The 25,431-nt window shown below is 34.8% G+C and overlaps 1 protein-coding gene across 2 annotated transcripts; it reads left to right on the top strand.

The window, feature by feature from the left end:
* Nucleotides 1–16,391: 16,391 nt before the first annotated feature.
* On the top strand, nt 16,392–23,607 carry LOC114323710 (7-deoxyloganetin glucosyltransferase). 2 transcript variants are annotated; one of them, XM_082921467.1, is made up of 3 exons: nt 16,392–17,490; nt 20,713–21,299; nt 22,506–23,607. In XM_082921467.1, exons 2-3 carry the CDS (start codon nt 20,786–20,788, stop codon nt 23,432–23,434), a joined length of 1,443 nt encoding a protein of 480 aa, XP_082777593.1. In that variant the 5' UTR covers nt 16,392–17,490; nt 20,713–20,785; the 3' UTR covers nt 23,435–23,607. The 2 variants fall into 2 exon arrangements, with proteins under 2 accessions (XP_082777593.1, XP_082777592.1); XM_082921466.1 differs by lacking the exon at nt 16,392–17,490 and adding an exon at nt 18,024–18,126.
* Nucleotides 23,608–25,431: the final 1,824 nt, after the last annotated feature.

Raw genomic sequence — 25,431 nt, 5'->3', positions numbered from 1 at the left:
GACCTCGTGCCCATTGTATATATTGTCATTCAATCATTTCCGTTATTCCAATTATAACACAATTGATATAATATGCACTATTCACAAGTAACATTATAAGATTCGTAATCACAATAAATAAATGAAACATATCTTTATACTACTACTACTCACAATGATGTGGATGAACAACAATTCCTTCTGGCACGTGACCTACACAAGGCACACACACACACCACTTGTAAGTTATTCACTTCTCTTTAACCTTTTTATATGTCCGATTCGTTAAATCCTCATTCAGTTGTAAACATTTTAGAAAGATCAAATATACACATTAATAATTTCAGAGGGTCAAATAGGGGAAAATAAGCTGACAGAATTTCCCCTCATTGGTCGTACGTGCAGAAGTCCTCCACTGCACGTGCGGGAAGGTGCGCCGCATATGCGACTCCGCATGTGCTTTTATTGCAGAATGCCCCAGTCTGTCTCCCCTGTTTTCCGCACGTGCGGCTGTGAGCCCTGCACGTTCCGCATGTGCAATTCTAGCTCTGTTTGAGCTGTTTGAAAATTCACAATTTCATCCTTCCAAAAACACTTCAAAGCTCTAAATCAAGCAATTTAATTTCTCAAAACATAGTATATAAACATAATACACATGATTCTCATGCTCAAGTAAATTATAACTCTTTTTAATTGCACAATTACAACCCAAATTGTCATATTCATTCCACTTCTTCTTCTTTTCATATTTTATCCAAATATATATAAACATATACATATAAGAGTCAAGGCATGCAAAGCTTAAGATTAGAACGTAATCCTCTCAAGCTAACTCAAGATGAACCTAAAATACAAGAATCACTCTCAAACTAGATCAAAACAAGGAATCTTTATGTCTTCTATGGATCTTTACCAAACAAGTGATTATTTCAAAACCCTATGTTAGATAAATGGAAAAACCTCATTAAAAGCTTGATGCTAAACAATCAAAGTGAGACACTTTAGTGGAATTATACATACCTTGGATTCTATTCTCTAATCCCCATTCAAATTCCTTCAATCTTCAAGCTCTAGGTGAATCTCTCTCTCTCTCTCTCTCTCTCTCTCTCTCTCTCTCTCTCTCTCTCTCTCTCTCTCTCTTTTCTTCTTTCTTCTCTAGAACTTACCTAGAGATATTTTCTTAATGTTTTGCTTGAGACTAAGTTCCCTTAGACTCTTATAAGTGACTTTGTATCTATCATACCTTAAGTCATGGTCTAACTTAAGTTTAATTAAGAATTAAGCCTGAATAATCCAATTAATTTATTACGAATCAAATTTTTACAAAAATTCATATTATGTCCTAAAAATCACGCTGATCATAACTGTGAAGTCAATTTCGGATTATCGCGCCTCTAAGGCTTCCAATTTCCAATCTAAATGTCTCTATTTCAACAGATTTTCTCATAACCGACAGATATAATGTCATAATCAAATAATTCACATATGTAAACACAATTTCACATGGAATTTCACATCAAGCATGTAATCACTTATATAATTAAAGACTTAAAGCATATAAGAGGGTTGGGTTATTACATAATGGCTTCCATAACTTCCAATTCAAAACAATCCCAGATAGCCTCCCACTATCCAACCCCGATGCCACCCAAGACGTAACTCTTCTTTGTAGATGCATTAGAAGGAACTTGTTGACACCATTACGCAACCTCCTTGCCCAACTCAATGACGACAACAGCACTACGACACCATCTGTCACTTGTATTGTCTCCGATAGTATAATGCCATTTACCATTACAGAGGCTCATGAGCTCCAAATCTCGGTTACTGTGTTCTGGAGTTTTGCTACTTGTGCCTTCATGGGTTATTATCAGTATCGTGCTCTCTTGGACAAAGGTCTTACACCACTCAAAGGTATGTATATCTATCTATATACTTGGGGCAAATTATACTTTCCACCAGTCTTACTTTAGTTCTTAGTCTTTTAATTTTTTCATTTTGATCTTCAAAATGTGCAATTTGTTGCATTTTAGATGGTAGTGCTGTTCAAAATCAATCACAATAGAAGGAGTATTTTTGAAATTTTATATGAAGCATAGTCTTAAAGTAAGCATTTTGTTAAATTTTGGTTTGTAAAGTTTGCATTGTTACATTGTGATCCCCAAAAGTGTGTGTTTTGTTTCATTTTGGTTCCTAATCTTTTAATTTTGTTACATTTTTTGTTTATTTATAAAAGTTCAAAAGATACCTCCATCTTCTTGTTATTGATTTTGACCCACACTAATGCCTCATATGAAAGTAAAACAAATCCTATATTTTGTGGACCTGTGTAAAAAAATTAAATATTAAAAATTGAAGTGTAACATATCAAATATTGAAAGTTTGGAGTGTAACATATTGCATACTTGTGGTGACTATTACTATAATTACCCTTTTTTTATTATATTGTAAAATGAGTTTTTTTGCATACAAGTTTCAAAAAATGAAGGCACATCATATGCAGAAGTTACTATTGTTGATTGTTTATGATATACAGATGCAAGCAATCTAACAAACTAGTACTTGGACACTGTAATAGACTGGATTCTAGGAATGAAAGATAATCATCTGAAGGACCTTCCAACATTTTTCCAAACTACTAACCCAAATAATTATATATTTAACTTAAGCATGGAATTAGCAAAGAGTGCTTCTAAAGCTTCAACATTTGGTCTTCATACTTTCTACGCGTTGAAGCAAGATGTTTTGGATGCTCTCTCATCTAAATTTCCCCACATTTACACCATTGGTCCTTTATAGTTACTTTTGAACCAACAGGTAGACAACTTGGCATTTATGGAATGCAATCTATGGAAAAAAGAACCAAAGTGTCTCCAATGGCTTGATTCCAAAGAACCTTGCTCTGTTGTTTATGTCAATTTTGAGAGTGTAGTAGTAATGTCACTGAAACACTTGGTAGAGTTTGCTTGGGGACTTGCTAATAGCAAGCACCACTTCCTGTGGATAATTAGGCCTGATCTAGTGATCAGAGACTTGGCTATTTTGCCATAGGAATTCGAGGCAGAGACTAATGAAAAAGGCCTGATAGTGGGGTGGTGCCAACCAGAGGAAGTCCTGAATCACCCATCAGCTGGGCTGTTTTTAACACACACTGGGTGGAACTTAACTATTTAGAGCTTGACTGTTGGGGTGCCCATGATGTGTTGGCCATTTTGCGTGGACCAGCCGACAAACAATAGATATATTTGAAATGAATGAGAGGTTGGAATGGTGATTGATAAAAATGTGAAAAGAGATGGAGTGGAGAAGCTTATTAGGTTTCATGGAAGAAGACAAGGGGACAAAATGAAGAACAGGGCCATGGAGTGGAAGAAATTGGCAGAATAAGGCTACTAGACCAAATGGGTCATCCACTTTGAATTTGGACAAATTGGTGAATGTATTGCTATCGAGAAACTAAGATTTTTGAGATATGATTATTTTGGTATATTTTTGATTGGGTAAAGCACTAATAAATCCCAAATTTAGATCTTGTTAACCATTTAATCCTGTCTTTTATTTGATGAACCCATAGGTCCCATTTCAATGTTAATGACATAATTGTACACCAATTACGCACGTGTTGTACCAATATTAGGGTTATATGTGGTTTTGTGTAATGTGGAATTTACAAATTTGTCCAAAAAGGTTTCCCTCATTCTCGATCAAAACGGAAAAAACAACGATGGAAGGTTTTGGTATTCCAATGTTGATTCCACGATGTTTGCTCCATTGTTACATTATTCGATTTTGGTAACGTTAATTTCACAGTCAATATTGTCCAATTTAACATTGGTGTTTCATCCCAAACCCTAGAAACACAAAAACCCCTTCTTGTACACACATTTATGATGCTGATTAGGGTTCGTCACAAAGTCGATTTGCCGTTATAGTTGACATTACTTTTCACATTAGTCGGTGATTGTGTTCCAAACCCATAATGGAAGGTATGTGTTGGTGATGTTGTTTCATTCGCTTTGTTTGATGTTTTGAGTTGTACGAGTAACGTTGTAGATTGGGTTTGGCATTAATGATACTTACATAATGTTAGATAAACGTCTGTACTGTTGTTATGTGTAAGCAGGTAATGTGGATTTGGAATTGGTTGGGGTTAATGTCGTGTTGTGTCCTTCAATTTTGGGGGTATTAGTTCTGCTAGTGTAACAAGCCTTAAATGAAATTATTTTGCTGTTTGGGTTATAATGTGTTTGTGCGATGGTGTGTTTGTAAGTATTATGTGTCAAGAAGATAATTATGGATAATGATTATAATGATTATGAATTTATAAATTCAATGATGTATCAAGAAGATAATTTGAGTATATTTAATTATCAACAAATCATCCTCTTAACACATCATTAAATCTAGTAAGTGGATCTAATTGTCAATATGGGATGAAGGATATTTAAAATTTAAATTGAAAGTTGAGATCTTTTTCAAGATTTTCAATTCCACCCAGCATTGTAGGTAGCTTGGCTTTTTCATATTAATTTGATGAAAGAAAAGTGTTTTAAAGTTTCTTCCAAAAGGTCTGTGTCGTAGGTCTACCCTAATTTTTGCCTTCAATTTGGTTCTCTCTCCCTTAACCCATTACTATACACACCACTACGACAAAGACAAGAGAGGTAGGGTAGTCGACAAATAGGGCCGACAATGGAAGAGGACTCCGACGCAAGGATGGATTTAAGGAGGTGGGAGTGAGTGTGGTCGTATCCTTAAATTTTTTTGCACCCTCAAAATTTCAATAGTTCATGCTTTTTAAATTATTTATATGATAAAATTTTAAAAGTAGTTTTTAAAATCTAACTTCTTTTTTTTTTTTTTTTTTAACATACACTGCCTCTAGCCTCACTCTACAATTTGGTAGACAAATTTACTAATAAGATTACACATTGAAAAAATTAGCATAAAATATCCAGAGTATACCAGGTGTTAATTAGAGATATTAGAGGTGCGATCCACAATACATTAATGTTGTGTTTGATTAGAAAATTTGAGAAGGGATTTGAAAAGAGAAATGAAAAAGGTAGGTGAAATATGAATAAGATATACTTAAATTTCATCTAGTTTTACACACTTTTTCTCTTTTTTTTTTTTTCCAAATACCTTCCCAAATTCCCTAACCAAACACCACATAAGGCTTTGATTTTTTTAAGGAAATACATTAATATTGTGTTTGGTTGGAGGATTTGGAAAGAGAAAATGAAAAGATAAGTGAAATGTGAATAAAATATACCTACATTTCACATAGTTTTACAAACTTTTTTTCCTTTCTTTTTCCAAATCACTTCTCAAATCCCTCAACCAAACACAGCATAAAGGTTTGTATCTACCCTATTGATACATTTGCTGAGCAACTTTCATACTGCCTCAGTTTCATTTTATTTGTCTATTATTTTATTTCTTTGTTGTTTCAAAATACATATTTATTTTAAAAAGTCAAAGCTTTAAATTTAAATTTTTTTAAATGAGAATAAAGTATATTTTTAAAATTAATCTTTTAAAATTTAAATTCAAATGTAATGATTATGAATTTATATATCCCGTTAAAAAGTTTAAATTTTTAAGAAAAATAATATATAAGTTCACTTTTTAAACTCACTTTATAAACTCAGTGATGTTTCAAGAAGATGATTTGTTGATAATTAGAAAATATTTAATTATCAACAAATCATCCTCTTAACACATCATTAAATCTAGAAAGTGGGTCTAATTGTCAATACGGGATGGAGGATATTTAAAATTTAAATTGAAAGTAGCAATCTTTTTCAGGATTTTCAATTCCACCCAGCATTGTAGGTAGCTTGGCTCTTTCATATTAATTTGATGAAAGAAAAGTGTTTTAAAGTTTCCTCCAAAAGGTCTGTGTCGTAGGTCTCCCCTAAATTTTGCCTTCAATTTGGTTCTCTCTCTCTCAGCCCATTACTATACACACCATTACGACAGAGACAAGAGAGGTAGGGTAGTCGACAAATAGGGCCGGCAATGGAAGAGGACTCCGACCCAAGGATGGGTTTAAGGGGGTGTGAGTGAGTGTGGTCGTATCCTTAAATTTTTTTGCACCCTCAAAATTTCAAGAGTTCGTACTTTTTAAATTATTTAAAATTTAAATTCAAAGTTGCGATCTTTTTCAAGATTTTCAATTTCACCCAGCATTGTAGGTAGCTTGGCTTTTTCATATTAATTTGATGAAAGAAAAGTGTTTTAAAGTTTCCTCCAAAAGGTTTGTGTCGTAGGTCTACCCTAATTTTTGCCTTCAATTTGGTTCTCTCTCCCTCAACCCAGTACTATACACACCACTACGATAGAGACAAGAGAGGTAGGGTAGTCGAAAAATAGGGCCAACAATGGAAGAGGACTCCAACCCAAGGATGGATTTAAGGTGGTGTGAGTGAGTGTGGTCGTATCCTTAAATTTTTTTGCACCTTCAAAATTTCAATATTTCGTACTTTTTAAATTATTTATATTATTATAAAATTTTAAAAATAATTTTTAACTTGAGTTTTATCATATATTAATCAATTCTATTTGTTACATGTATTATTTTTTTATATTTATATATTGTTTAGAGTTACTTATATTCTTTTAGTTGTTACTATTCTTCTTTTTTGTTCATATGTCATTCATGTTTTTTTTTTTCTTTTATAAATACACTTCACTTATATCCAACTATATTTTTGTTCTCAATCATGTTGACAAAGAATGTCTGATTAACAATATTACTCTGTCTTTTTTTTTTTTTTGGTGCTAGTATAAATCAAAATTTCAAATTTTAGATTACTTTTTTCGATAAAAAATTACTTGTGTTTTTGCCCCTCAAAACTCAAAACTCAAATTCTAGATCCATCCTGCTCCGACCACTCTTTATTCATTTCAAAACAACCACCAATCAACCTTATTCATGTCATTAATGCAATTTTTATAGACTTCTCACTACAGGAAATGTGTGGTATAATGGCGTTTTTTTAACGGCATTTTTTTAAACGTCACATTTTTTAATATTTAACGGCGTTTTATAAACGTCGCAATTTAATTTAATGAAACGGTACCGTTTAACCTGTTTAAAAACACCTTTGTATGCATCTCACATTTTAATTTAATAAAACGGTACCGTTTAACCCGTTTGAAAACGCCTTCGAATGTATCCCACTCTCACGCGCTCTCTCTCTCTCCCTCTTCAAACCCTCATTGTAATCTGAGAAACCCTTCTTCTCACTTCCACTCACTCAAATCTGAGAAACACCAGTGTATGAATCTTGCTCGCCCGCTCTCTCTAAACCCTTAAAGTGATTTCGATATTGAAGTTCGGTGATCCAATCTCAGAGTGATTTCGATTTCGTAGAGCAGAATCGATTTCAATATCGATTTGGAAGATACGATTCAACCTTCTTCAGCTCGGTGATTTCGATTTCGAAGTTCTCTCTCTCTCTCTCTCGATTTCGAAGCTCCACCACCACCACCACCACCACCACCATCTGCATCGTCTACTAAGGTAAGCACTACTGTCTACAATCTCGATTTCGATGTCGAAGTTCTCTCTCTTTCTCTCAAAATCTTCATTCCGCTGATTCTTCTCCTAGGGTTTACAGTCTTGAATCTCCTCCTAGGGTTGGATGTGAGGTCAGATTGTGTGTCATATCATCATTTCTATTGCAACTTTACTTTTTGTTGTGCTTAAATATCTCAATTGTTTAAATGTTGTTTTGATTACATTTCAGTCCCTTTGTTTGCGATTTGATATGTTAGCAGTGGCTTAATGCATTTCAGAGGCGCAAGTTAATAAAGTTTAAGGCTGATTTGCATCTGTTATTTGTTGAACAAATGGAACCTCCTCTTATCTGGAGATATGGAATTTTCAAACTTTGCATAATTAAATGATAATGAGGTCTTAACAAGGAAGGTGGAATTTGGGTAGAAGTATCTATTCAATTCAAAGTAAAATTGGTAAATACCACCAAATGTGAAATGGCTACCTGATAATCAAACCTACCTTTTTTGTGCCTTGTTGCATTGTGATTAATGGAATTTGGCATGATTGCATTGCCTTGATTTTTGGTCCAAGTGTGCTGAGATTCAAAATGCCATTTCTGTTGGTCTGGTTTGCATTGCGATTTATAGAAAGGGATTGAGATCAAACAAAGTGGTTCGGAATTGTGGATTAGTCAGTGGTGAACAGGCTTTAGATTATGAATTGGTTCCTTCTACTGTAGAGGAAATATTAGATTCCACCACACTCATTAATGGCTCAACTGAGGGATTCATGTAAGACTCATGATTCTTCCACCATCAATTCCCCTGTTGTTTTAAATCATTTTTGCATATTTTTATCACCCAATTCACATAATTGAATTATTCTTTCATGGTCTTTCAGATTCTTCTCTTTGCATTTTGTGAATTGTGATTCTTGCAGTTAGTTTCTTTTTTGTACTTTGTATGGTTGTTGAAAGTTCTGAATTGTTTCTTAGCGCGCATACGGGGACCTCAGCGAGTCAATCACGGTCTCCATGTGTCCAGACTGAGCTTATAATGCTTTCTATACCAGCAATTGCTGGGCAAGCCATTGAGCCCTTGGCACTACTCATGGAGACAGCTTATATTGGCAGAATGGGTAAGTTTTCCCCTCTTCTCTGTTTTATTCTTTGCATCTGTATTCTTTCCCACTTTATGGGGACCAGGAGAGTCTTTTTCTTTGTTTTAACTGCTAATAATCTTGTTTGTAGATTTATAAGAGGACTTGTGCTTGAGACAAATTCGATATGGTGCATATCAATCTGCCCTGACTATAATACTGTTAGTAGGCGTTGGTATTCTATATTGGTTTCTCCATCTGGAAATTTACTTTCTTAATTTGGTTGGTTTGTGTAAGAATATTGTTGTTTCAATTTGTCTATGTTACCATTAATGAAAAAGTTGGGTTACATAATTGAGGAAGTTCTGCTTTTTATTGTTGCTTAGGCTATGTTTGGATCGTGGATTTGGATAAAGATTTGGAAGGGAAAAAGAAAAGATAGGTGAAATGTGAATAAAATATATAGTTACATTTCACCTACCTTTTTGCTTCTCCTTTTCCAAATTCCAATTCAAATCTATGATCCAAACACAACATTAGTGTCCCATGCATGTATATAAATTGGAAAATCTATGATTAATCCTAGTATTCATGTTACAATTATGGTCTTCACCTTCATCAGCATATAAAATTTTGGCATGTTCTGGCCATTTAAGTACCTCAGTTCACAAAAGGCACATCCAATGTGAGAAAGCATTTTATACACTTCAGTGACTACTGCATAGAATCTACTTGACTTGTCCAGGTCTACCGAGGGTTATGTTTATTTTGTGTGATTCTTCTAACGAGAGACATCAAATTTGACACACTTTTGGTGGCTTTGCCAAAATAGATTTATCTTATTTGAACTTGATAAAAGGAAAACTCTCTCTCTCTGATGCATTTCTTTCCTGGAAACAATTTTTTTTTTTTTTAATTTTCTATTTTTCTGTTTTTTGTTTTAGGGTGGTGGCCATGATTCTTCTATTTGTACCATACCATAAGTTAGTTTTTTTTTCTTCATTTATCTTATAATTTAACTGATCTCATATAATTATAAGATGACACTCTCAATGAGGAAAGAATCAATCATTTATGTAAAGACCTAGTTTTAGATTCTTCTAGGTGAGTTTATGGATTGATTCCTTTGCGAAAGATCTAATTATTTGTTTGGGATTTTAATAGTCAGTTTGTCTTGTGATATTTTTTTGATGGTCTGGTTTGTCAAAACTTCACCCTTGACCAATGTATATTTCTGTTTATTTTCCATTATCGTCTGCCACTTCACTGCTTGATGAGCTCTTAAATGCACTTGTATTGGAAAGGTCCCTTGGAGTTGGCATCAGCAGGTGTTTCAATATCAATTTTTAACATCATATCATATAATTATGTATCATGTTTAAATAATCTAGACAAATATCTCTGAATGTTACCCTTGTCCAAGATTTATAAAGATACCCCTATCATTTCAGTATTTTTGCTCCTTAGTTCTGTCATTATTTCAAATCACCATCAAGATCTGTTGGAAGTACATGTAGGATTGATAAAAGACAAAAACTGGTGAAGTTCTCATTGTATTGTCACCATCCAGGATAGTTAACAAGATTATAGTTCAACACTGTAGGAAATTTCCTTACAGAACTCAATTGTTTTGAGTTTTCTCAGTAAGGGTAAATGCATTTGATCTATGCCCAGAGCTTATCTAAAACAAGTTTGCTTTTCTAGCTAAAAACAAGGGTATCTATTTCTGATTAATTACCCTGTAAGTACTGGGGATTACTTTTTCCCTCTACAGTTATTCCTTCAATGACAGTTCAAGCTGCTGAACACTGTAGGATCTGATGTTGTCCCATACTCCATGCGGCAGAACAATCCTTTTGCATTTGTTTTAGTAAATGAAAAATTGGAGTGTTTACAATTTTTATTCTTGATAAGGTCATACACTTATAATCTAATGTTTTGGAGTTTCTTATTCAATGTACTCTGAAACTCAGCTACAATTTCATATACTAATAGCTTAAATGCCTTGATCTATGAAAATAGTCATAATTTGGCAATCAGGATAACCTGTTTTATTCTCCTCTTCCTGAAGCTCATGTTGTCATCTTTACTTCTCTTAAAATTTTCTACTGCATCATTTATTATTTTCCTTCATGTTAAATACAATTGCATCAGCAATGATATGTGCATAAAAGTTTACGCACACAGTATCCACCAATGTCTCACAAAATGTACAAATCGCTGCATTTTGTGCACACAAACTTTCTGTGCGTGTAATGTTTTGCATTTTTATACATGTCAAATGATGAAGTTTCATTTTGTCATGAGAACAATGGTGTTGGTGTTCTTGTTGCAACGACAGATATTCACAAGGCTAATTCTATTCTCTCAGGTTGGAGGACATGAAAACTATGGAATCAGAGACGAATTCCATTGACAGGGCTGTTGCTAACCTCATGTTCAGTAAGGTGGATTCGGGTGGAATAAATCTCCTCGCTGCAGTGTCATCCAAAGAGGAAGCTAAGGGAACAACCAAGCAGTGCAACTACAGCTTGAATTAGCCACAATAACCTCATTGGCATCACCACACAAGAAGTTCAACCGGTGATGCGAAAGTTCCAATCTTCGGTTAAATGAAGCCACACTTGCTGCTGCAGCAAATAGATCCATGCAAATTTCTCAAGCACTGTATTGTAAGCGCTATGTAGTCGGTACATGCTGTCTTAACTCAACAGAGATGCACATTTCAGATTTCATGGAGTACGTGGACCTCTTTAAATGCGTATGTATATATATATATCAAAGTGGTTTGTATTTGTTAACAGTATGTGAATTCTTGATGCATCCACTCAATTAATCTGTGTCAATGTGTGTATTGTTATGTGCCTGACATAGATACTTCACACATACAAAAGTCCACGTTATACACTCATGCACAATAATGTAACCGGTGCCTCTATGCATATTGTATCGTGGATGACATGAGTCCTGTACAAGCATCACCATTGTTGTCATAGATTCATTTTATTTAATATTGAATTGTGAATTGTAAGATTCATTTTATTTAATATGATATATACTTTTGTATATTTATAAACATATAAAAATGTACACTTTTTGAAATAAAGTAAATTATCAATATGACTAAATCGTATATGTGCATATACGTATAAGGGCAAGTATATCAATATAACGAATTAATCTCTTCTATATATCTTGGTGGTTTGGCAAAAATGATGTCATTTCATTGGTATTTTTTTACTAGCGATGGGGTAGATCCCCTACCCATTCCCACCAAATTTCGCTTCTTTCCCCAACAAGGACCACTCTGCATGCACATGTAGTTATACATTCCACTCTAATTTTTAGTTTGTCTGCAGTGGTTGACTTTCATTGATTCCGAAGGACGAATCATAGATTCAAAAGCTTTAAGGAAGAGAATATTTTATGGGGGAGTTGATCCCGGACTGCGGAAAGAGGTTTGTATATTGTAGTAGGAAGAAGTGGCATGCTGATCTTTTATTTTTCTAGGTTGAATGTGCATTTTTGTTATGTGAAACTTCTTTTTAATGATTACAGGTAAGCCAATACAGCTTCCTAACCAAACTTGACCAAGGTTTAATTGAGGGAGTTGCTAGCTATCCAAATTGGAGCAAACTTCTCATCTGTTTGCATTGCTCAAGCTTTTATATTTTCAGGGTATACAGACTACTAGATTTGTAGGAATTCAGTGTAAGATATTAACAGGGGATATTTGGCTAGGTTCTAGGTTCTAGTTTGATTGTGTTCAAACCTGAAGGCAGACACTTTGTGCATCTGATGTTTATGTATATTTACATTGTGGTTTCTTTCAAACAAACTTTTTACGTGCTTAACATGCTTATATTCTTTTCTTCAGAGTATCTCCAGAGAACAGGCAAAAAGCTTTACAAAATTTAGGGAGAGGAAAGGCCTTATTGATGAACATTAATAATTTTTTCCTTGCAGCTTCTATTGATGAAGAGAAGAGGGAATGTGATATATGCTGGACCTCTCGGTCGCCATTCTCACAAGCTTGTTGAATATTTTGAGGTCAGTTTTCATTTTCCTCCATAGCTAGTTTCTAAAGAGTCATCTATTATCAATTTGAAAGTTCGAAATATGATGAATCAATACCTTCTCCTGAAGGCTGTTCCAGGGGTTCCTAACATTACTGAGGGTTACAATCCAGCTACTTGGATGTTGGACGTCAGCTCTACTTCAGTTGAGGCACAACTTGATGTTGACTTTGCAGAAATTTATGCCAATTCTGGCCTCTACCAGTATGTTTATAGACAGTACTGAGTCCTTTACACTTTATCACTGTCTCTCTCTCTCTCTCTCTCTCTCATTGTCCGAGTGCGTGCTGATATTTCTCATAATTTTCTTTTCCAAGAGAAATCAGGAACTTATCAAGGAACTAAGCACTCCAGCACCAGGTACCAATGACCTCTACTTCCCTACCAAATACTCGCAATCCTTACTAACTCAATGCTTGGCTTGCTTCTGGAAACAACACTGGTCATACTGGAGGAACTCACAGTACAATGCTATCAGATTCTTCATGACAATTGTCATCGGTATTATTTTTGGTGTTATCTTCTTGGGCAAAGGAAGCAAAATGCAAGTCTATAATTTTGGCATTTACACTCTAGTTATCACATTTGTGGTAATTATTATTATTATTATCAATTGACGTCAATACTAACATGAAGATCAATTGTATAATTTTTGGTCAACAGACACCAACAACAAGACTTGCTTAATCTGCTTGGAGCTACCTATTCTGCTGTCCTTTTCCTTGGAGCCTCCAATGCTAATGCGGTGCAAATTGTTGTAGCAGTTGAGAGAATAGTATTTTACCGTGAAAGGGCAGCTGGGATGTATTCAGAGTTGCCTTACGCATTTGCTCAGGTAAAGGATAAAAGACATTACATCACATCTCTCTCTTCTTTTCACTAAGAAGAATGTGTATATATGGTCTCCCACATCCAATATTTACACGGTACTTTTTCTATTACAGGTGGCCATAGAAACAATTTATGTTGTAATTCAGACCTTTATCTATGCTTTTCTCCTTTACTCGATGATTGGCTTTGAATGGACAGCAGTCAAGTTCTTCTATTTCTACTACTTCATATTCATGTGCTTTACCTACTTCTCCATGTATGGAATGACGGTTGTGGCTTTGACTCCTAACCATCAAATTGCGGCTATTGTCATGTCCTTCTTCTTCAGTTTTTGGAACTTGTTCTCTGGTTTCCTCATCCCCAGGCCGGTATGTATCTATAACGTGAAATACTACTTTCAGCGTCACATATATACCTGTATGAGGAGTTTTGTTATTGTTTTTGTCATACCACATATATCTTTTTACTTGAAATCATGTCATTATTATCATAATTATGACACTTGTGCTCTCTAGACACATAAACGTTGTCTTTTTTCATATATATATATATATATATATATATATTCTTTAATTTTATAATAAATTATATTAGCCTCTCTTAAAGTTTAACAAAAACACACTAATAATTTAGAAAAATCTGGGTATGTAATCTAAGCATCAATTTACTTTAAAATCTTATTGGATTCAAATCAGTGGCGACTCCAGGTTTTTATAAGGATGGGGTTCACTCCAAAAACTTAAGTTCCCCAATTTTTATGAGAAAAAAAAATTAAACTAATTATAATTTAAACTTCTTCAACTTCAAGTAAAATAAACTTTTAATAAAATACTAGTGTCTTAACAAATCAAAAAAATATGTAAGCTTCTACAATTACATTCAATGAGGTGCCATTTTTTGAAATTTTTGCATGATAAATTCATTGTCAATAGTGTCAAACACATCATTTTCTATGTATATTATCAAGCAATCATTCAACCACTGATTTGCTGGGGTCAATTGATTATTAAGTAAAAAATTTACTATTAAAAAAAAAAATCAAAAGCTTTTGGCAAGCTGATGGGGAGATGGCTCCCCATCAGTTGCTTGGTAGAGTTGGCCATGATTCAAATTGTTTGATTATTCTTTGAGTATTTATTTTCTATTGTGACTGTACAAAATGCTTTCATTACAGAACTTGCACTTGCTTGTCCTGTCCTTATACTGAAAATTGGGTAAGCATTGAATCTTGTTGCGCATCCTACTACAGTATTCTTCCATATTTTTTTTCTTCATGAATTGCTAGTGGCATTCAAGTTTTTGAGACATTTATTTATGTACAACGAGTGATGGGCATGCTTACTCTTCTATACCAATGCTGTAGATTTTCCATTTGTACCCAATGTTTATTCATGCAGAGGCATAAGGCTTTATTTGCTCAGAAACTATTGTTGGGTGATTTTAATCTATAGAGGAATTTGAAGCCTTGTAAACCATTCTCCAACCAAATTTTAATGTCTCATAAAATTCTACATGTTCAAGCATCTCTTGGAAGAAAAAAAGAAGGAAAAATTAGTTGGGAAAGTGGAAGGGTTATGTGGATTCACATTAAGATTTTCTCAAGTATATTCCTTGTTTTGTTGGTCCAAACCATCTGCCTGTACTTGTGGTTGATGTGATATTGGTGTGTTTAATGCTTTTAATTTTATCATCTCAGTGTTGATTCCTCTTTTTTTTTTTTTCCCATAAAAATGGAGTCAAAAACAAAAGGAACCCACCTCCTCACAAAAGGGAAGTAGAATTTGGAGAAAACAAAGAAAAATTGAACATTTAGAGTTTCAAATTTATTTTAGTGCTTTTAGATGGCTACATGATTTTGTTAGACTGATATTGGACATGTTTCAATTGATGCCGAAACCTGTATCATAGCTAGATAGGGGCACTTTAAATTTTACATATATATGTGTGTGTGTGTGTGTGTGTGTGTGTGTGTGTTTATGTATTTCATAGGTAACAGAGACTTAATAAGGCTAATTCTTTTATGTGTATTTCATAGGTAATAGAGACCACATGGTGGGTTGGGTTAAGTCACGGTTCTGCAGCCTTCTTGTTAAGGTTAGTGTCTTGATCTCATTTTAGATTATTAACTTCTTGTTGATAACTACTGTGATTGTTTAGGCAACTACATTTGTATTCTCTGTACTTACTGGTTGTGTGGTAAATTTGTCCTTGTCAACACCTATTTTGGTGAATGCTTGGTAGGTGACAGCACAAGATGTGTCAACCATGCTGAGATGTGAACAAAGGACCATCATCTTCCTTATAGAACCCGGGAATTTTTGTTTCTTAGTAGATGCTTTCACAGTACTTGTATGTATAATTAGTTTGAATTGCATCTTTTGTGCCAATAACTTTCAACTTACCACTAGGCACTAGGTTAACTTTATTTCATCTTGGAATTGAAATATTTTTGCGTATTGAGAAGCATGAATTGATTTAGTATTATGTTTACCTAAATTTAGTCAATATATTGTATATTTTTCATCTTTATAAAAGGGATTTTTTTGGGGTTAAATCTCACAGAATTAGTACAATTTATTATTATTTTTTTTTTTAAAAAAATGAAGTTATAACGGCGTTTTTAATACTAACGGTTATATTTTTAAAATAAAAATGATCTATCACGGCGTTTTTAAAACGTCGCTAAATGTGGAGTGACGTCATTGTATCATTATGAAGCACATTTAGCGCCGCCTATACTGATATAGCGACGCTTTTAAAGCGTCATAAAGTTACAGCGACGGCCGCATCTTCGGCGTTTGGTACTAAACGTCACAAAAACAATTAGTGGCGTTTTTGATAGCTATAGCGGCGTTTTTTAAACGCCACTAAAAGCTTAATTTCCAGCAGTGTCTATGTATAGATTATATATAAAAATAATAATAAATTGATTTGGATACGAATGGTTTTAATCATAGAAGTAAGCTTACGAAGAGCTCAGTCTAATAGACTAAATAGTGTTGTTAGAGCTTATCGGGCTATCATAATAGTTCATTTTGTAGGATATGGTGTAGATTATTTGTGTAAAAAAAAGTAAATAATTTTATAATCGTAACTAATAGATTCATTATATTATTTGTTAAAAGAATAGACATGTATGAATATACACTATAGATATTCTGAATTTAGTTTTTATCTCTATTTTTCTGTTTTTTAAATACAAATAATTAGATATGTTGTGATTTCTTTTGTTATTTTCCTTCTTTTAGTTAATGAAAACTTTTTTTTTTTTTTTTTTTTGGATTGGTAGTTAATGTAAACTTTGGAGTTAATCAATAAAATATTATGGACGTGATAAGCAAGATGGAAGTTATTTAAACCTCTGCAATACCAACATTAAAGAGTACTCACTCTGACTCTCACTCCATTGTTTTACAGTGCACACCATAACACAAAGACACACACAAAAGAAGAGGAGACAGACTGATCTACAAGTGTGCAAAGCAATGGCAAGTGACAATAAGCCTCATGCAGTTTGCATACCATACCCAGCTCAAAGCCACATAAAAAGAATGCTAAAACTAGTCAAGCTTCTCCACCACAGGGGCTTTTACATCACCTTTGTCAACACAGAGTTCAACCAAAACCGCCTTACCAAAGCCAGAGGACCTGACTCTCTTAATGGCTTCCCCAATTTCCAATTCAAAACAATACCAGATAGCCTCCCACCATCCGATCCCAACACCACCCAAGACGCAATTGCCCTATGTGGATCAGTCAGAAGGAACTTCTTGACACCTTTTCGCAACCTCCTCGCCCAACTCAACGAGGACAACAACAATGCAACCACACCAACTGTCACTTGCATTGTATCTGATGGTGTAATGCCATTCACCATTACAGCAGCTGATGAGCTCCGAATCCCCGTTGCTGTGTTCTAGACATTTTCTGCTTGTGCCTTCATGGGCTTTTATCAGTTTCGTGCTCTGTTGGACAAAGGCCTTGCACCACTCAAAGGTATGTATATGTATATAATTTAATTATATGAAAAAGATTAGTAATACAGAAATCGATTATAAAATCAAACATAAATTTCTAACATGATGTGGATGCAACGACTTCTTGAATTTTAGAGAAAATATAATAAGCTCCATAGTTTTGGCTAATTACACCAACCTCCTTTATAATAAAGCTAAAGGAACGGAAACTAATGCAACTAGTGTGAAGACGCAAAAATAAATAAGATAAAATATACATTTTAGTATAAAATATATGAAAATATCATTTTTTCCATTTATATGACTAATAAATAACTGATTAAACGGGCTAAAGTTGAAGATCTCAACTTTACGGTGAAGTTGACTCATTATCAAACTAATTTGGGCTTCGGTGATTTAAATCATTTATCTTGTACAACTAATTAAGAAAATTATCCATGCAAAAAAGTAAAATGATCCAATAATGATTGTCATGCTATTAGATCATTTTTATCTATACGGACAATATGTTTTTAAGAATAAACCATCTATCTATTATATAATATATATATATATATATATTGTGCGGGGAGCAAATATTCGTCGTCGTCCGTACACCTTGCTACCAAGCTTGCCTCGCTTCGATTATGTCTCTTCGACTGCAAACAAAACAACGGTGAGCTACCCGGTAGGTGGTTTGCCGAAAAACCCATGTTAGTTTACTTGAGGAAGAAGAAGGAATGTAGAAAGAGAATAGCTAAAGTTTGCTTACCCCTCAGAGTCTGTTCGCTTCTCCTTTTCTAGGCTGGCCATGCAGCCCTAGATTGAGTGCGCACTACCCCTGTTGTCCTTTGATGGGCGCGTGATTGTACTACCCTCTCCATTCCTCACACGTGTACATGTCAATATTACCAAACAGTATTGGCCAGATTGCTAAACGATATTGGCGCATGCCAAGAGTGAATTCCTCACCTTTTGTGATTAGTCCACGTGGTATATCTAACCATGCTATTACTTGGGTTGCACCAAAGGTATTGACTTTGGAGATACTAACGTCGAGCTAAGGCATACCGGCTCTCAGGTTAGCACTGCACTTAGTCAATGCCTTCAACCCGGTCGACAATGAGTGTGACTATTATCAACTCGGCCGTATACCGCGGTCTGTTTGCTTTCCTTGTTCGACCTAACCACCGCTAGCTCGGTCGATCTGGGAACCTGCCATGACGCATATAGTCGCACCACTGCAAATAGCTCAATCAAACACTATGCTTCATGATGGTTCGGTTAGACTCAGCCCAACACCACGTTCCGTGCTGGCTTGGTTTAGCTCGGCCCAACACTATACTCTGTGTTGGTTCAGTTCGGCCCAATACAACTGCCGTGTTGGTTTTCCTTGGCCTTCATTTGGCACAAATCTCCCTCTCAATTTCCCTTTAATCCCATCCGAGTTAAGCGTGATTAAGATTACCATTTATGGCCGAGCTGTTGATTTTGGCCGGTCTGGGAGACTTGTGTCCATCGTCCTGTCACGCATCAGTCAACTATACTGACACCACATCATTTCTATGCCACGTGGCTTCCCCCAAGTGGCTCCGTGTGGCCCCACAACTATTTCCATTATCTCTGAAATTTGAAAAGTTTGCGCCTTTTCGTCTTAGCCCATATATAGGCGATACACATGCCCCTTTCAATTCACTGTTCATCTTCTCTCCAAGCAAAACCCTAATTTTCCCAGAGCTCATACTGTCGTCTCTGTTCCGTGTGTTCTAGGCCATTTTTCTTGTACCAATCAATTCGTTAACCTCTGCTGAAGCCCTTTTCCCGATTGGGTCAAAGCTCTAACCCATTCCCAGTATTTTTTTTTTGAATATTTTTGTTCTACCTTTTATGCACTCTTCGTGTTCTTCATTTGTTTTTACTTTTGGTCTATTTAATCCCTGTAAATACGCCTCCTTTAGAGACGAAAACGGTAGGCATTTTCTTCATATCTCTCTTAACTTGGATCTACACATTTCGAAGACAAATTTAGATATTTCACCATCGGAAGGCCGCTGATGAAACCCTAGCCTCTGTAAGAAGGATGTGGTCTCTAGATCTCTTTGAACTCTAATATGCACATTTTGAAGACAGATCTAGATATTTCAATTAGAGCTCTCTTTTCTCTTTTCTTCTTGAGGTTATGGTGATGGTGAGGATAATGGAGCTATTTTTAATCTGTTCAAAAATATGTTTTGTGTTTTTTTTATTTAAAGTTTGGTTTGGCTAGGTATTGCAACAGATAAAAACATATAAAATTTGTTCTTCTGTTGATCAGATGATGATGTAATCGACGAAATCGATGAAATCAAAGATTTGGGGCCTTTTATATGAGACTAATAAAAAAGGGCATCGCTTGGGTAGGTTTTGGCACCAAAAGTGGCTTTCTTTGTTATTTCATGAAACAAAGATGGACGGGAGGCTTACATTGTGACACGAAATAACCTCCAGGATTTTAATTGTCAAAATTAAAAACTTGAGGTTTAAATTGCAAAACTTGCAAAACCTTAGGGTTTTTTTTTTTTTTTTTTTTTTTTTTTGTAATTTGCCCTATTATTTTTGAAAATAAAATTATCTTTATAAGTTTTCGGGTTTTGTTTCTATATAATTTTTTTTATTTGTATATCATTGTTTCAACCTTATTAATATCATAATAGAGTTTATCTCCGAGAATTTAAGGATTGTTGGATCCAACTGCCAATCTTAACATGTATATCCATAAACCTTTATATATATAGGGTGATTATTCAGTACTCCCGGAGTATGGACACGTAGTGTTCCATAAGGTTTTGATTGGTGGAGAGACACAAGGACCCATGATTTATGTTGGAAATGCGGGGACAACATGTGGCTAACTAATTGGTGATTGGTTTGGAGTGTGCACACATGGTGCTCCAGAAGTATTGAATAATTTCCCATATATATATATATATATGATACGATATGGAGTGGATTGTCTTCCGTCCGCAAGTGAACTCCATAGTGTTGTTGGAGCTTGTGGGTGCTTTTCTTATGTGTCTTGCTCCATCAATCTAAACTTGGATGTTCTCCCACGTACACACGTGTATGACATATAGTTTTATTAATGCAAATAATTAGATCTGTTGTGATTTCTTTTGTTTTTTAATTAATCAAACTTTGGAATTCAAGCAAGATGAGGTTATTTACAATACCAATATTAAAGGGTACTCTCTCTCTCTGTGTGTCTGTGTCCATTGTTTTGCAGTGCACACCACAAACACAAAGACACACACACAAAAGAGAAGAGAAGAGCCTTAGAAGGAGAAGTGTGCAAAGCAATGGCAATGGCAGTAGCTGAGAATAAGCCTCATGCAGTTTGTATACCCTACCCAGCTCAAAGCCACATAAAAGGAATAATGAAACTAGCAAAGCTCCTCCACCACAGGGGCTTTTTCATTACCTTTGTCAACACAGAGTTCAACCAAAACCGCCTAACCAAAGCCAGAGGACCTGACTCTCTGAATGGCTTCCCTAACTTCCAATTCAAAACAATCCCAGATAGCCTCCCACCATCCGACCCCAACGCCACCCACGACGTAGCTGCTCTCTGTGGATCCGTCAGAAGAAACTTCTTGACACCATTTCGCAACCTCCTTGCCAAACTCAATGACGACGATAATGCCACACCAGCTGTTACTTGTATTGTCTCTGATGGTGTAATGCCATTCACCATTAAAGTAGCTGATGAACTCCGAATCCCCGTTGCTATGTTCTGGACTTTTGCTGCTTGTGGCTTCATGGGTTTTTATCAGTATCGTGCTCTATTGGACAAAGGTCTTACACCACTCAAAGGTACGTATATCCCTCCCTTTGCTTAGAGATAGAATGAAGATGATTGATAGAGAAGATTGATAGTAAGGGAATTAAGTAAAATTGTGTTTGTTTTAATGATAGTTGTTAGTGTAGAAATTGTTAAATTATTTTTATATAAAATAATAAAAAATACAAAAATATTAAATATTAATATTTTTAAAAAAAATGCCCAACATCTAAAAAAAATTTAAAAAAATAAAAATAAATAAAAAATTTCTAGAAAAAAATAAAATAATGATTTTTACTTAACAAAAAATATAAAAAATTAAACATTAATATTCAAAAAAAAAATGCCCAACATATAAAAAATAAAAATAAAAAAAAAATTTCCAGTCCGGTAGACTATTTTTCTAATATCAAGTCTTGGAGGCCCATTCGAATCCTCTCGGGAGAGGCCTATCATAATCCGAAACTCACTATCAATCTCCTTCTCATCTCTCAAAACAAATACAATGTTAGTGGGTCCTACCTCACTACAAATTCCAATCCTCCCTCTAACTCTCCAAACAAACGGGTCCTATAATTATTTGTGTTTGTGTGTACAGCAAAGAAAACAAGACAAGAAAAACGAAAAGCAGGCGTGTTTGGTTTTTACTCTCTTTTTGCATTCTGTGTTTTTGAAAACAAACAAACCTGAAGGTACCATTTTGTAAGGTTTACTGTCTACAAAAAGCAAAAATAAAAGATTTATGGATCAAAGTGCAACAGTTTGCATATTTTGACTACCCCTAATCTTCTTATTGATTTTGAATAGAGTTGAAAACGATGGGGAAAGACATTTCTGAACTTCACCAAAAAAAAACAAAAAACCAACAAAAAAATGCAACAAAAAAAAAAAGAAAAAAAGATTGGGGGATCAAAATGCAACAAAACACATATTTTGGGGGTTTGCATTTGGTCTTTTTGATTTTGTTCAGACTTCCGATAAAATTTGAAAAATACCCATCATCTTTTTATTGATTTTAAAAAAGTTGATGCTAAGGACTAAAGTGTAATAGAGCACACATTTTGGGGACTAAAACAGAAAAAATAAAAAGATTAGGGATTAAAGTGCAACAATTCACATACTATGAGAATTATTAGTTTAATTAACCTTTTTGCTATTTTCTAAATAATTTTCCAAACAAGTTTTTGAAAACAAAAACACCTGTTTAAACTAATATTGTTATTGCGTATGATATGCAGATGCAAGCTATCTAACAAACGGGTACATAGACACTGTAATAGACTGGATTCCGGGAATGAAAGATATTCGTCTAAAGGACCTTCCAACATTTTTACAAACTGCTGACCCAAATAATGAAATATTTAACTTATGCATGGAATCAGCAGAGAGTGCTTCTCAAGCTTCTGCAATTGGTTTGCATACTTTCGATGCATTGGAGCAAGATCTTTTGGATACTCTCTCATCTATGTTTCCCCATGTTTACACCATTGGTCCTTTGCAGTTACTTCTAAACCAGCAAGTATCACCAGAATTGGAGTCTCTCGGATACAATTTGTGGAAAGAAGAAGCAGAGTGTCTCCAATGGCTTGATTCTAAAGAACCTCGCTCTGTTGTTTATGTCAATTTTGGGAGTATCGTAGTCATCTCACTACAACACTTGATAGAATTTGCTTGGGGACTTGCCAATAGCAACCATCACTTCCTGTGGGTAATTAGGCCTGATCTGGTGATTGGAGACTTGGCTATTCTACCCCCGGAATTCGAGGCAGACACTAAAGAAAAAGGTTTGATAGCAGGGTGGTGCCCGCAAGAGGAAATCCTGAACCACCCATCAGTTGGGGCGTTCTTAACACACAGTGGATGGAATTCAACTATCGAGAGCTTGACAGCGGGGGTGCCAATGATGTGTTGGCCATTTTTCGGGGATCAGGTGACAAACTGTAAGTACATTTGCAATGAATGGGAGGTTGGCATGGAGATTGATAATAATGTGAAGAGAGATGAAGTAGAGAAGCTTGTCAGAGAGTTCATGGAAGGAGAGAACGGGAAGAAAATGAAGAACAAGGCTTTGGAGTGGAAGAATTTAGCAGAAAAGGCCACTGGACCAGATGGGTCATCCACTTTTAATTTGGACAAACTGGTGAACGTATTGCTATCGAGAAACTAAAGATTTTCTAGATATGATTGTTTTTGGTATTTGGGTTTGAGTTTGGAGAATAATTTTATGCAATAGGTTTCATTATGATAAATTAGTTGTGCGTGAGATGTCCAGATGTACCAAGATCAAGATTGGTCCAAGTGAAAAAAAAAATTGAAAGTATTAACTGAATAATTTGTTTAGATTGTGTGGTTTGAACGCTGATTCTTTTTTGCTTTTCATCTATGCAAGGACTTGATAAATTTCTCATATGGCAATTCAAGATCATAAAAATCTCCATAATTTTATACACAATGAGATGTGTTGTAATAGTTGTAATTGAAACTGGAAAGAAATTGTTAACAAATAAATAAATTACTACTGTAAAAGATAACAAGAAATTGGGATGGAGAGAAATTTATCATTACTTTATGCAATGTTGTTGTCTCAGGTAATCACAGCGTCAAAATCAGAGGGACCGACCACAATCCTTCACAATTCAGACACAACAAACTTACGGAGATGGGGGTTCTGAGATTCAATCAAAAATCGATGCACGATGTCCGCGGAAGTGGTGGTTTCCGATTTTGACAACGGTGCTGTTTCTGGTACTAGTAACGGTTGTTGTTAGGCTAGAGCTAGTTGGGGGTAAAGTGAAAATAAATACAAAAATACTCCAACTATGGACGGTTTGTCCACTGCCGCAACCTCTTACCACTACCGCGACTACGACGGTAACTGATAAGGGATGGGTTGGGACTCCCCTATCCTCTCACCCCACCTCGAGCCCTGCTCTCACTTTGACCTAACCTGACCCGGCCCGATATTTAAGAAACTATTCCCACTCCATTGTGAGTTAGGGATGGATAAATATATTAATATTATATTATATACGTAATATAATCGAAACTCGATGATATATTATATAGATTTATATATATATTTTTTTTAAATTTAACAATTATATAATATAAGTAAAAACGTCTTGACCTCTTTGAGGTTGAAAATCTCAATTTAACTTTCTTATATTTTTTAAATTTTAAACCACTTAAAATGCATATGCCATTTTGTGATTAGTCCAAAATCTAATTTAAATAAATTACATTAATTTTTATATCCTTTTAATCATTGCCAATATTATTTTATTAAATTTGTGATTTCAAAATGTGTAATGACATTACTATTTTAATTTCAATGGTTATGATATAAAATCTATATTTATATTTATACTTCTATCTATATTATTATATAGGTAAAAATTTTGTTAGGTTAATGTTTATATCGAAAAAGACCGCCCAACTGAATGATGTCGTGTGCGATGGTCATGCAAATAAATAGATGTGCATGGTAGTTGTAAATCAAAACACAAAACATGCAGCGGATAAAATAATCAGATCATACCTTTAGATGGTAGAACCTCGTGGATAAATCAAGTGCTTCCAGAATCCTGATAATCAACCCAGCAGTGGAGTGATATCACAGATTGAATATCACCTACACAAATCACAGTGCAAAAGGCTTGATCGTTGTTTTGTGGGAGAAAGTCAGTATATGGGTAGAAACGGATCATACGTTGTTTCTCTCTTAATTACCCATAACTATATATCAGATATATAATATATTATTATATCTATCCATATCAGTTAAAACTGATAATATCTGTATCTTGAGTGGTTATCCTAAATAGGTTTGAATTCAATTTCAAAACCTATTTGGATAGGATTCCAAATTCAAATTCAAATGGTCATGCCACATGGGCGCCCATTACTAACATCTCCCACTCGCACATGAGTTGGCATGACACTGCCACATCTCTATCTCAATCTCCCAAAAATAAACAATCTCATACTAGCCACTGCACCGTGCGACTGCTGAGAACACCTGCATGTGGGAGCTTTATACTAGAAACTCAAAATGAGCCAGCATAGAGACATCAACCCAAAAAGAACAGAAATAGTGTCTCATATACCCCAGACCCATCTAATTACACCGGTCCAAAAAAAACATCTCTAATCCCTCAAAAAGAG

This window comes from Camellia sinensis, chromosome 3 (genome assembly GCF_055761805.1).
Source record: "Camellia sinensis isolate YWXY chromosome 3, ASM5576180v1, whole genome shotgun sequence".
Taxonomy (NCBI): domain Eukaryota; kingdom Viridiplantae; phylum Streptophyta; class Magnoliopsida; order Ericales; family Theaceae; genus Camellia; species Camellia sinensis.
This window is presented reverse-complemented; position numbering and strand designations above follow the sequence as displayed.